Source organism: Lygodium microphyllum, chromosome 12 (genome assembly GCF_053477565.2).
Source record: "Lygodium microphyllum isolate KBCC chromosome 12, Lygodium_microphyllum_v1.1.10, whole genome shotgun sequence".
NCBI lineage: Eukaryota > Viridiplantae > Streptophyta > Polypodiopsida > Schizaeales > Lygodiaceae > Lygodium > Lygodium microphyllum.
In genome coordinates this window covers 74,454,258-74,469,128 of record NC_141146.1, presented here as the reverse complement: position 1 = coordinate 74,469,128, position 14,871 = coordinate 74,454,258, and the positions used below count along the sequence as shown (strand labels likewise).

The 14,871-nt window shown below is 41.2% G+C and overlaps 1 protein-coding gene across 1 annotated transcript; it reads right to left on the bottom strand.

Annotated features, from left to right (window-relative positions):
- Positions 1-12,635: 12,635 nt before the first annotated feature.
- On the bottom strand, positions 12,636-14,544 carry LOC148027920 (large ribosomal subunit protein P1z-like). Its single transcript, XM_087689618.1, has 4 exons — positions 14,359-14,544; positions 13,210-13,333; positions 13,045-13,139; positions 12,636-12,964 (listed from the first exon to the last, which is right to left on the bottom strand). Exons 1-4 carry the CDS (start codon positions 14,425-14,427, stop codon positions 12,911-12,913), a joined length of 342 nt encoding a protein of 113 aa, XP_087545744.1. The 5' UTR covers positions 14,428-14,544; the 3' UTR covers positions 12,636-12,910.
- Between the last annotated feature and the right edge of the window lie 327 nt (positions 14,545-14,871).

The following is a 14,871-nucleotide window of genomic DNA, read 5'->3' as shown; positions in this document are numbered from 1 at the left end:
AGCTCAAGAAGAGCTTTGAGATGAAAGATCTGGGACAGGCTGCTCATATACTTGGTATGCGCATTAGACGCAACAGGCATCAGGGACTCCTCTACTTGTCACAGAGGGAGTACATTCATAAAGTCCTTGAGTGCTTCCGCATGCAGGACATAAAGCCTATTGGCTGTCCATTGCCTTCTTATGTGAAGGTATCATAGGTTGATTGTCCAGAGACAGATGAGCAAAGGGCCGAGATGGCCAAGATTCCCTATCCATCCGCAGTGGGCAGTCTTATGTATGCCATGATAGCCACTTGTCCAAATATTGCCTTTGCAGTTGGTATTGTGGCATGGATGTTGTGAAGGGTATCATGAGGTACCTGAAGGGCACTACAGATATGTGCATATGCTATGGCAACCAGGATACAAGAGTCATGGGGTACACTGACTGTGATTATGCAGGACATGCAGATAGTAGGAAGTCCACTTTCGGCTATGTATTCACCTATGCTGGAGGTGCTGTTTCTTGGATGTCCAGGGTGCAGAAATGCACGACTCTTTCTACTACAGAGGCCGAGTATGTTGTAGCCCCACTGAGGCTTGCAAGGAGGCCATTTGGTTGGGTCGTTTAGTTGCTGACCTTGGTATTGATGCTATCCCTACAATGCATTCGAATTCTATGAGTGCTATTCAGTTAGCCAAGAATCCGTTCTTCCATGCGAAGACAAAACACATTGAGGTGAGGTATCACTTCATACGTGGGGTCGTTGAGGACAAGTCTATTGATCTACTCATGAAAAGCCTCTCTACAGAGCGCTTTGCCTTCCTCAGGAGGTTGATGGGCGTGGGATGAGATGACGCTTTCCTCATCCTATTGTACATGTGTACATGTTGTGCTGTCTTTTTTCTTTTTCTTTTCACTCCTCACTGGGCAGATTCGCCTTTAAGTGGGAGGTTGTTGGGGGTAAAGGCGCCTCTGCCTAGCCGCCCGAGTATTACTATACTGATGGTCACTGCCACTGCACACTGCAGGTGGTCGGCGCCTGTCACCGTCACTTTATTATTTATTCTTTTAGTGATAGTTTGAATAAAGGAAGGCCCAGTCACACATTGTGACTGTTGGAGTTTCCATTTCTAGTCTCTCCCTTTCTTGCTCTTGCTCTCCCACCATAGCTCTCAAGTCCAACCTTCGATCCATCGTTCCCTTTCATGCACAAAGGTAGAGAAAGAAGAAGGATGAATAAAGAGAGTTTAAGAAAAGAAGGAAGATGGAAGTTAAAGAGGCACCACAAAATTAGATGTGCTCCAACCACCTTTTCTTGAGACTCCCTTCGCACCTCTTTGTATCTTTATTAAATTGAAAATCTTTTAACCATACAAAAGGACTAAAGTATGAGCCTTTAATGTTGCACACTTTTTTTTTGGCGAGGTCCCTAAGGTTTTTTTTTAATGAAACAACATATACAATGGCATTTATAGCTCCAAGCCAAGAATTTACAATGGCAAAACATATATATATCAATGAAGTATAAGTTAGATGCAATAGCACAAAGATTTTGGATAAGTGAATGATTTGTAGATGTAGAGCCCCAAATATTTTAGCCTTTTTGGTGAAAAATTTGGAGGCTATCATATCTTCCTCTACTAACCCATTAAAAATGGATAGAGGGAATCCTAAGGCTGACAGATCTAGCGTCCTTGCAAGAATTGCAATAGGTTGCACCATGATGAAAACTGGATTTGCTAAGGGAATCTGAACTGGTAGAACTATTATTCCACTCAAAGTACTAGAGCTTCCTCCTCCTCCTAAAGAACTACTTGTAGCACTAGGGTCGCTAAGACCCCTCCCTCATAGGGATATTAGGCTGCTCCATTGAGGGGAATACCTCTTAAGGATTTCAGCCCACCATCTAGCCCTTTCAGCTCTTTCTTGCTTTTGGATCTCGGCTTGACAATGTCTATCAGGAAATAACAGATCTATTTCAATGCCCTTTGGCATACACTGAAAAACTAGTCCTTGTTAACTAAGATTCAAAAATCACCACTTATTAGTGGCTCCCAGAAAATGCACCCCTATTGGGACTAAAAAATGGGTCCAACACTAGATCTAAGGCTCTATCCGGGCCTCTATGCTCAACCAAAACACCCCACGGCCTCGTAGCCACCCAGGTTCGCATGGAGGCTACACACATTGATCTAACTTAAACATGCGTTTGTACTATTTATAGTCCAATGAATCCTTTACCAACTCCAAGCAATTGGAGTTCCTAAATAGATCGATGTCTAGTACCTTGTATCACATACACAAGAAATACCCCCACCAGATTATTGTGGCCCCACTATAGCTCTCCTACATCTCGGGGATTTTATTTTTGTGAGCTTTTCTTTTCGTTCTTTTGCAATCAATCCTTTTTTCAAAGCTTTTTTGTGCAACATACCAAGGATTTAATATTTGCAAACTTCTAGTTCCATGTTTTTAGTTTTTTTTTTAAGCTTTCAAAAATCAATGTTCCCACATGTAAACCTTGTGTCAAAACAAATATAAATTGAACCATTAGAGACCCTCATTGAGTGAAGGAGTAGGATTAATTGTTTATGTAAATTTCCTTATCTTTTTGCAAATCTTATGTTTGATGAAATACCAAAAGAGTTCTTTGCATTTACAAAATAAGTGGTGTTTTTTAAAGCCTACCAAGAGCCTGCCATGAATAGTTAATAAGTAAAACCATGTGGCAAAGAATGACCAAGACTATTTATTGTCTTTTAGAGTGTACATACTAAAAAAGAGAAATACATACACAGTCATTAATCTCCGTGCAAAGGTAATGGTGACCCAAGGCCACCACATCCTGCAAACACATCTAAGACATAATCGCATCACTCTGTGAAGGTGGCGAGTAACCACCTCATGAAAACACAACTTATTAAAATACATTCAATAAACTATTTCTTAACATTCCAAGTATATGGGACATCACCTATAAAACAATAGTTCACATTACCCCTAGCAAGAATCCCATGAATCTTGATAGGATAGACAGAGCCAACTAGCACATAGCTCTGATGAGCTAGAAAGTGAATTGCATCAATGGCCTTACCAACCTCTTGGTTGTATGACAGTAGTACTTGCTTCCCAGCTATCGGAGCATTTGGGGTCAAAAGTCTATCATGCGAATAAGAGACAGTGGGGTGAAGGGAGATTCACGGAGAGAAATTGATGAAAGAGAAGGGATTTGAAGAAACAGAAGATGTAGAAGAATACTCATAGAGGTAAAGCCTGTCAATTTATTTCTGCATCTTGAGAAGATAAATCCCTTGTAGACCAAAAATGTGCATCAAACGGTAGCTTCTTCTGTGCTACTTAGATCGCCAATTTGTTGCTTCCATTGGCTCCAAAAGGGGGGGTAAAATAACAAGACTCCTAATCAAAATTCTCCCAGATCACTCCTCCCAGTGAAGTGTTGTTTGCTACCTGTAAACTCCAATCACCTGTCGCGCGATTTCGTCAATCCTTCCTTTTGCATAAAATTTCCCAAAAATGGCTGAAAGCCACTTGCTTTTTTTTACGTGTCATCCTATTCTAGAAGTTGTCTACAACTTTTGGATACTTACAAGAAATAATATCCAAAATATCAAAAATAGGCTAAACTTGTCCAAAAATCTAGTAATTTTGAACCATCCACACTAGGGACACTGACACTAATGACTAATATGGCATTAACTCTCTAGATCAATAGGAAAACCGAATGACGATGCACTCTAGACTTTTTCATATTATGTCCGTGTAGCGGCATGACATCTACCCCCTCTTAACCTACACATCCTCTGGAATGTGTGAAAGTATTGTGGATCTGCAATGTCAGAAGAAGTATCCTATGCCATATCAATGTCTTCATCTTCTACCTCTTCTTCTTCCATATTCTCATGTTCATGCTCAATATCCAACCCCTTCAACTCATATGCTAAAGACTCCCTATGTTTAAAGACCTTGATATGTTTTCCAACCAATGGAATCCTTAGAGTTGTCTCATCCATCTCATTTCATGTGTAGGTAGCATTGTCAAAAACAAACCTTACCACATATGGACCAAACCACCACTTTGCCATCTTCTCATTAGCACTATGCTGATTTTCCACGCTATTGTCATAAACCAGCACCCAATCCCCTTCTTGTATAGCTCGTGGTGGTCGAAGTCTGTGTCGCTTGTCAAACCTCTTCTTATTCTTGATCCTTGTAGTCTTCAACTTTTTCAAGGCTATCTCAATGTCTTCAAGCCTTCTTTCTAACTATCTAATGTGTAGGGCCAGCAACTATTCTCATTCAAACCCTCTTCCCATGGTAGAACACTCCAAGTAGCAGTAGTCTCCTGAATAGGCATGATTGGTTGTTGTCCATACATTAACTCAGTAGGCATATATCCTATAACTGCACACTGAGTGGTCCTATCAGCCCACAAAGCAAAGGGTAACATTCTTGGCCACTCTTTCATCCTGTCCTTGTATGAATTTGCTAATGCCGTAATGATAGGCTGATGACCCCTCTTCTTATTCTTGATCCTTGTAGTCTTCAGCTTTTTCATGGCTGTCTCAATGTCTTCAGGTCTTCTTTCTAACTGTCTAATGTGTAGGACCAACAACTCTTCTCTATTCAAACCCTCTTCCCATGGTTGAACACTCCACGTAGCAATAGTCTCCTGAATAGGCATGATGATGTCCTTGCATGAATTTGCTAATGCCTTAATGATAGGTCACAGTATACAAGGGTAGGCCCAGAGGCCTTTTACCCCAACAACCTCCCACTAAAAGGCCAATGTGGCTAGGGAGTGAAAACAAAGAAAAGAAAAAAAAGATAAGGTGAGGAATCATAACATCTCACCCAATGCCCAATCGGAAAGCGAGCCGTGCAAGAAGTGTCAGGAACCTCTGCAGAAGAAGAGTCAAGTATCCCGGAGTCCATGACATCCAAGAGATAAGCGATCTTGCAGCTCCATACAATGGAGCAATCCAAGAATGCTTCTCATGAAGTAAGAACAACTCATCAGTGCACGACTGTAAAGCATCAAAGTCGCGCATAGCATCAGCGTAGCGCATATAAGACAACGGAGAGTAGTCAAACTCTCCAGAGTCAATCACTAAAAGAGGGCCAGCATCTCGGCCAATGGGGTCTCAAGACTACATGTGGCCTCAGCGAAGCGGAAGACTGACATATGACTGGCTTTCTAGCTTGCAAAACTACAAGAAAATGGCTCTCATGAGCCTGCAAGGGGTCTAGCAACTGTCCACCAACATCCTAACCCTGACTGCTATGCATAGCTACGTCATCTGGGCCAATAAGTGCCTCATTTTCAGCATAAACAGCTTGTTGTAATGGCACTGTAGCTACTATAAAATCAGCCATAAAGCATACTGAACGCTCATCAAGAGGGCTAAGAGGTGTTTGCGTCTCATAGAAGACAGCATGACGGTTGTGTATGACCTGCTGGGCATCCAAATCCCATAATCTGTGGGCCTTAAAGTCACCGTCTCCATAACCAAGGAGAATACATCTACATGACATAAGCTCATGTGGCATACGTACAGATGCCTGGCAGCCAAACATCCTCAAGTAATCATAGGAGGGCTGCATGCCACTCCATGCCTCATGGGGTGTAATACCATCCTAGGTCAAGCATGACGTCTTGTTAACCAAATAGACTGCTTTCATAAGGGCCTCAACCCAAAAGCCATAAGACAACCCAGTTGCGGTAAGCATAGAAGCAACCTTTTCCTGTAAGGTCGGACACATGCCATGAGCAATCCCATAATACCGTGGGCACAAGAAATCAATGCCATACTGTTGACAAGAGGTCTAAAAGCTGGGAGAGAGAGCACGACTCTCATAATCCATCTGCAAGCACCTAGGCCTGCTACCATCAGAATCCATAAACCTGTCAAGCATAACTGCAGCATCCTCAATCTGCACCAAGGGAAAAGCCCAAACACGATGGGTAGCATGATCAACAAAGGTCACAAAGTACGATGCTCCACCAAGTGACTGTGAAGGCATAGGTCCATATACTGCACAATCAACAAGATCTAGAGGAGCATGCCTCATACGATCGCCATAAGCCAAGGGGGCTCTGCAAGGACCGAGAGTACAATCAGGGAAAGCATCAAGATCTGTAAGTGACATAGGAGGCAGCAATGAGTCTGAACGAGACAAGATCTCCATCTCTCTGTGGTGCATATGGCCTAGGAGATAATGCCATAACAATGCATGTGGTATCCGGATAACTGCAACCATAGAATCTCCCACATGAGAGACATGCACTGGGTAATGAGAACCAACTCGAGAACCTCTGGCCAAAACCAAGCAACCATGACAGATCTTCCATGACCTATCCTGAAGAGAAACAGAGTAACCTACATCATGCAACTGATTGATAGAAATCAGGCTCTTACTGAGCATGGGAACATGTAGAACATCCCTTAGCATAAGAGAAGTCCCATTAGGCAAAGCTAGGTGTATGTTCCATGTACCAACAATAGCATAGGTCTGCTCAAGGCCCAGATCAATACATCCATCAATCTCCCTATAAGAAGAGAACCATGCTCTATGAGAGGTAACATGACAAGATGCCATAGAGTCGAAAAGCCAATCAAAGGCATGCGCATGATCATTGAGCAAGTAAGCTGTAGGGAAACTAGATGATAGGAGAACATGCTCAACTGCATCATCATGGGTAACTACATGTACCTCATCACTAGAAAGAGTGGTAATACCTGCTGCATCGCTGACTCTCTGCTCATGTCGAGTCCGTATCTGTCTCTGCTGCTCTCTAATCCGTCTAAAGCATTTTCTTTGAACATGCTCAAGCTTCCCACAATGGAAGCAAACAGCATCTGAAGTAGAAGAACCTGTAGAAGATGACAAGGAATCCAAGTCATCATGAATAGGGCTATCCATAGCATCCACGGAGCTCAAGTAGTCGAGGGTTGTCCCAACATAGGAAACCTGCTCATAAAGACAATCATCTGCTAGTACATCAATAGTAGAAGCATACTGCAAATACTCATGAAACCTCAATGGATGGGAGGATATAAAGGCACCAATCAAGGATGCAAAAGCTCCCACATGAAGAAGAGTCGTAGCCAACTCCATGACATAACCAACCACAATACAATAAAGCATAAGACATCTGTCATAAGATTATATGATATTCAGCCATGAAATCAACCCATAACCATATACATACGCATAGCTCTACAATATATCATGCCACCAAGGAACATCCAAGTCAAGTAAAGACCGACAAGTGGCAAAGCATCCTACAAGAGTCAAGCTCCAGGTGAAGCCCAAACATCTATACAACAACATCCAAATAAGTGGCTCTGTAAGGTATACAACAGTAGACCATATGCATAGACTGGTAAGCATACATAGCATATGCTCTCTAACATGGACGGGCAACAGGAGCCCAACTAGCATAAAGCTAGACAACAGAGGAGCAAGAAAGCCATAACTGTAAATCCCAAGCACTATCCAAGTCCACTGATTAGCAAGTATCCCGCATATCAAATGCAAACGAGCAATCACAGCTCAATAGGCAACTGCCAAACAAGGGAGCAGTTCACTGCTCCATACCTGCAAGTGCATCCAAGTAATAGCCAAGATCCATAATCGGAGCATCAAATCCCATATAGCATCCAAGGTCGTAACAGAAAAAGCCAAGTCAATGTCCAACTGCTCAAGGGAATACTCAAATGAATGTCGAGACGAGCTCAAACAACTGCCATCCACAGCCAAAGCATAAAGCATTCACCAAGACATCATAACCTGTACTGGGTAGCCTAAGCATAAACCATGTCATAGATGAAATGCCAGCTGCAAAGAAGTGACAATCAAAGCCAAATTGAGCTCTAATCTCAACTCAAAAGCATTCCGGAGCATAAACAAGACATGTGGCATAGTCCAAATACATCATGATATCATACTGGGTAGCCTAAGCATAAACCATGTCATAGATGAAATGCCAGCTGCAAAGAAGTGACAGTCAAACCCAAATTGAGCTCTAATCTCAACTCAAAAGCATTCCGAAGCATAAACAAGACATGTGGCATAGTCCAAATACATTATGATATCATACCGAGTAGCTAGGAGCACCCTGTGTGACCAATAAGCATAACCCAACTGTAGCATAAATAGCTTCAGCCCTGAAGTTTCCAGCAACATACAACCTTTGTAAACTGAGAAAATCAGTGCTCAATCCAAGCTCAAATCCATAGGCAAACCATAAGCATACATTCCCATATGTATAAGCACCAACCGGGCATAATCGAGCATCAAATGCCAAGACCTATAAGTATAAAATTGAAGTAACAAGTGGCTGCCCTGTTTTGGACAGATCTGGATTGTTCAAAACAGTCAATGACTGAGCTAAATCAACTCCAAATGTGTCTCACATAAGAGGCATAACATCCACAAGTGATCCGGTATCAATAGATATCAGTAGAAGTATCACATAAGCCATAGGCATACAAATACATGCTATCTCAAACCTGAAATCTGTTGCAAAATATTATGTCATCAGAATTTGGCAAATCCGACATCACCATTGCGTGGCAAAACCCCAACTTAGACTTTTACCTTACCTGAATCAGGCTCCAAATGCCCAAGATATGACAAAAAGAGTAATTGTTGGGCCAGATTTTGAAACACGCGCAAAAAAAACGTGAACTGGCTGGGGGGATGTGCTATCCCTCGTGTCAACAATGGGGCCCAAAGGGGACACAAATGGGGGCCAAAGAAAGCCTACACCAAGCCTCAACAAGCCTTGATAGACTGGAAGCAAGATCTAGGTGAAGGAAGCTCCAAGAGGTGTGAGCTATGGCTGCCCACAACCTGTGAAAACCCTGTTGAGTTGAAAACTGAGTGAGAATGAAGATCTCATACCTCGTGTGGAAGGCCGAGATGAGATCTTGAAGACCAGCTTTGAATACCAGTTGAAGGGGATGCAATGGTAGTGGAGAAGAAAAAGAGGAAGATACGGGAGAGAAGAGCACACACAATGTAGGTGCTGTCCAACTGAACTGACAGCTTTATTGCACTATTATATTATATATGAATAAAGAATGGATGGTCACAGTATACACAGGTAGACCCAGAGGCCTTTTACCCCAACACGTGGAGGTTTTTTGCACAATTAGGACTAATTGCAAGTATTACCTAAATGGCCAAAGCCCCAATGGTTCTCACACCGCCATAAGAGAAAACCTTCCTCGTGTTCAACCTCTCATCTAGGTGGCGGTCTACACTCTAGACCAGTAATAACTAGTCAAGTGGAAGCCTTGATTGCAAGATTTTGGGGAGACCACATGTGCACATCAATACCACATCTCATTGTGATACAATGCACAATCACAAGCATTACTATCAAATAGTAATCCACTTAATCATCCATCCGCATTTACAATGTGTGAAAAAAATACCAATGCATGATTACCATCTTAACAGCAATACACTTTGCAAAACAAGGTATATTTCCAAGAGTCTTTGTACCATTTCTCAATTTTCCTTTAGTAATAGTATAGAATGATAACATCACATTCATGCACATAAAGACTACTATTGCATGATCCTTACTTTTCTCAATTGGCCTAGCAAAAAGTGCTAGTTATTACGAAGACAATTACTTTATCCATGTCCCATTTATAAAGTTATCCCTACTGACTTCAAAAGGGTTCAACTCATCCCTTTAAGTCATTTTCATTATTTTGTTCACAAGTAATCCACTTTTCTAGGCAATGTGTTAATTTTGGCATATATTTCTAATGGTAGCATTAATGTTAAGTCTATCCCCTTCTTATCGGAGCTATCCTAGAATAATTAGAGAACTCTCATAAGACGCCTCCATTATACATATCTTAACTATGGATCACTAGGTCTCTCCAAACTACCGTGCATTAATAATTCTATCTCATTATTCAAACACATTGTATGCTTATGCACTTTTAAGAGCTCTATGCAAACTAATTCAGATGGATTTGAGATGGCCATTCAAAGGTTCCATGAACCCTTGATAAAATCTTGCAATTCGCTAATCCAATGGCACTTTTCTTGCATACTTTACGAGAGTTATGAACTTGGAATAGTAGGCTTCCAAGTTTGTCATATCAAAGTTACATGAGAAAAGCAAGCCTACCAAGAATAACCTCAAAACGCTTGGAAAATGCAAGATAATATTGAGGCACTTGAGCAATCAAAATGCTTTAAAAGAAACCAAACCTTGATCTCAAATGAGCTCACATCAACACAACCAAGTAAGATCATCAAGATGAAAAAAAGATAGAAAAGAGTGCAAGTAGGCAATTTATTGAGGTATCAAAGCCATTATCGAAGAGTTCATAAATCTTGAGCATTAGGCTACTTCAAGGTCATTAACTTATATTAAAGTAACTCTTCTAGACTTGGTTATTTTGTGCCAAATGCACCCCAAAGTGGATCGCATATGAAACTTGAGTGTCATTTTCTCCTTTAGGCCTATGAGACTTCTTACACCCCTCTCTCTCTCTCTCATCACAAGAATCTATGTATGTTTGTTTCTCTTCTCTAGTTTCTAATTAGTGGATTTCTCTTCTTGTCTATCATTACTAGATAATGTATTTCTTTTTTCTTTCCCCCTCTCATCTCTTCTTTGTAACCCTCTCACATTTCAAATCATAATCAACAATACAATTCCAAAGAAAAATCCTATCAAGGCATTAGATAATAGATGCCACAAGAAAAAAGAAGGGCAATGAAACAATAAGAGACTAAAGAAGCAATTAATATTGTTGATGGAAAAGGAAAATGTGCGCTATACAATGCAACTATAAAATGCATCATGGATAAAATAGCAAGGATGGGGACATTAAACAAGTGGGATATTTTGTATTAAATTCTTCGATATCCAATGATCAAGAGAAATCATCACAAGACTAAGTCACACTCAAGTAGCTCCTATGCAATTTCTTCATGCCATACTACAAGCCCTCCAAAATCATGTCACTTGTCATAACTCATTTCCTAAACAGATTGTATACACCAGGCATCCCAATGTCACAAACTACTTTACTATATTGATTAGACCAACACCATAGAAGATGTTTAGCCCAACCGTCGTGAATCTTAATTGCATTTGCCACTTTAGTTGGGCATGCTCCTACTAAAGGTTGTTCATATCAAACATCATCCCATTCAAATCACAAATCCTTTAGAAATAAAGGAGAGTGTCAAAACTATTGTGAAGCTCTTCTTCATAGCACCAATACAAAATTAGCTAATTCTTTGGAGTATCACAATTGTTCCCAAGTATCCAACATATTTCTCTCATCACATTGAAACATCTAAAGGGGTACAAACCAACCAACAAGATAAATCCCTTTTTACAACCTTTGCTTTATTGCAAAACAAGCAAGCTGCACAAAAAGTAACAAAAAGGAAACCAAGCAAAACAGTCTATCAAGCTAGAATGATGGGGACTGTGCAAAGATAAAACTAAGCTACATGTAAAGGCGGAAGTACAAAGAATTGACTAAGAATGGACTAGAGCAAGGAGACAGATAAAATGTCATCAACGAGTACATCTTAATTGTCTTCTCATGCAGTCACATATATACTTTTTTAACAGCCCAACTATATATCATATGTAGCTCAAAGAAATATTTTGGGGCATTTTGATATTTTAATCAAGTAAACCTAATTATAAATGAAAGGTTCACAAGAGTAACAATGAGGGGCCAATATGGGGACACTAGAGGATTCGTTGCTTTAAAGTTACGCAGAATCCACAACACAACAAAATATACATGGCTTGATTATTTCTGACAATAAGCTTATATGTAGCACGAAAAAACAAATGGTATCATCACTTCAGGTCAAAAAACTGTATTATTTTTACACAAATGTCACTAACATCGGGTGGGGTGTTTTGCTTTAGGGAGGAGGCACCACCCTCTTGGCACCTTTAACCTAGTGAAAAAGTCTCTGAGAAGAGCAGACCAGTGGGACAAGAGCTAATAGCAAGTGCAAACTGGCACTGTAGCAAGCTCAAAAGCAGGGCTGTAATCTATTAAACAGTCACTTGGCCTTTGCATTTTGCTTTTCTACTTTCTTTCCTCCCTGGCAGGATTCTTGGCTTCTGTTTCTGATGAAATTTAAAGTCAGAGAGCAGATACCTCTGTAAAGGAAGAGCCCTTCACAGCTCAAGTGTCAACTTGTCAAACATGAGAAAATAATTGGACATTTACGAGCTAACTCACAAAAAACCTGTTTTCCTTATTACAATGTCAAATAGTTCACCAGCCCTTGTATCAAAAGAATGCCAGATACTCGTAAATGACAGACACTTATGAACAACCTTCCTGGACATTAACATCTTATTCTTACCCATGAAAAAGAGAGACAGAAATGAGTGCGACAAGAACATAATGTTCAATCAACCAGAACCCCAATATCAGAGAAATGCCAGCAATTCCTTGCGTGCCAAAACTTATAAATAGGTTTGCTGAAACGGTAGGATGTAGAAAAATACACAGATTGAACAGCTAAGCCAAGTTCATCATATCAGCCCAACACCCAAAAAGCAAGCATGCCTGTATGATCTCCCTGAACATGAACATATTTACTTTACTCTAAGATCAGCACAAAAATCACTACTTAAGAAATACCCATCCAAAAGAGAGTATAGTGTACATAGGCATGACAGTACACAGAAGTTTGATGCCGTACTACATACATTCACATTCAAGGTCCAACATGTAAGCCAGTGATCTAACACCAGGTTACCTCCTGGATCAAGACCTAGCAAAGTTGTCAGACCCAAACATTCATGTGAGCATACAGAAACCCTGTATTCCTCTAAACTTCTAACAAAACTGTGTACATAAAAATATTTCCATGTACAGAAAATTGTCTAATCAAACAAGCTAAACCCCATGTCTTCGTCACTCTCTTCCTTTGGTTCTTCCTGCAGAATATCCACTATGTAAGAGACTCATACACAAACACGAGAAGATAAGTTTCAGTCATAAAGCACCAACAGAAAACCTTTTTCTCTTCCACAGGAGCAGGTGCAGCTGCACCACCACCACCCCCTGATGCAGGGACAGCACCACCGACAGCAACAGCGGCTCCACCACCACCTGCATGGAATTCATTGCCATAATGTATACACATCAACTGCTAGAATCAGAAATAAATCAACAAATTTACCAGAGCCAACGTTTGTAATTAGGTCCTCCACACTCCTTTTCTCAAGAAGCTTGGCAAACAATGCAGGCCAGTAAGATTCCACTTGAACATTAGCAGCCGTCACTAATGTTGCTATCTTCTCAGCCTGTAAAAAGATATGATTCAAGTTTAAATAAAACTGAAGCACCGATGCTTTTAGATCGTTCACCTGCGACTTAGAATTGGACCTAAGGAGCACACAGCCAGCTTTGAATGTAACACAAACGTAGCTCAAGCAAAACAGCATTCTTACCAAATAAAGCAGAATATTTCAATTAATTTCACAGAATGGAGCAGCTTATATTTGCGATTTTCACTCACATACAAAACACCTATCAATTCTGCCTATGATACAATTGCCATCTAGAACACAGGCATCAAACCATTGTAACCAAGCAAGGCAGTGGATTCCAGACTGCGGCACAAGATAACACCGCAAAAATGCTAACTTGCAAAAATCAATATTGGTCTAAGCCCCAGAAACTATAGTGTTAGTTACCAATACCTCATATATTCTAACCTGGGTCTATCTTGTAAGAAACAACAGCATCAGAAATGTCAGAGTATCAATAGACTTGTACCTTGCAGTACCATGTAAAGTTCAATTTCAGATGCAATAACAATAACTTTTAGACATTTGCACATGCGGGAAAAGGAGGTCGAGACTCGATTCCCTTGCTTTCCCCTATCGAGTTGAAGATCATAAGCTTCTACTGGGGAGGCACCGCACTAGGCGGTCAGCCCCATGCCCCCAACCGCAGCTAGGTAAGCTCTTCTTCCCTCACAGAAGCTACGATGTTGTTGTAATTCACAATGTGACAACCATACTCGAAATTCGTCTAAACCTTCTTGTGAATCTTGAACGGCTGATGGCCTCCCCTTGAATACATGCCAAGTCAGGAAAAGTGAGACTTCACTCTTCCCCTTTTATCCATGAATGCCATTTCTCTGGATTCAATGCTTTCTTTCCCCTCTGCCTCCCAGGGCCAAACCACATTATACGACAGATGGAGAAAGACGCGCCTTGCCGCAACCAGCATCTCATAAAAGAGGCATTCAAAGGCAAGCAATCCAGAATCAAAAACAGAATCACAGAGATCAAAGAGGAAGAAGATGGGAGGGCACGCGTACCGTGATGCTAATGCCGTCGTCGTGCAGGATAAGAGCTGCGTAGGTGCAGGCGAGCTCGCTGATCGACATGGCGGGCGAGCGCGCAGGGATGAATACAAAACCCTAATAATAATGTCTCAGAAGTAAGAAATATGATATGCAGGTGACTATTCCTTTATTATCTTTGAAAGGTTAATGTGTCGGAGCCCTGTGACCAAGGGGGAAAACGGCCCATACAAAGGGCATGCTATTGGGTGTCGACTCTAGACAGCAGGTAGAGTGGAGAACGTGGCCGTTGGAAATAATGAAGGCTATTAAAGACTCTTAATCACTATTAAGGGTGCTTTGGCCACCTTGACAAGTGGTCGCGGCACGTGTGGCTATTCAACTCAGGAAGAGACACACACAAAATATTGATGGCAATGGTGTGGATGCCCTAAGTAGGAAGGCATCTAGAAATGAAGAGGCAATGGATATGGGTTACCTTGTTGCTACTACTAAGCACCAAGAGGTTGATATGGGAGAGGTGGAGAA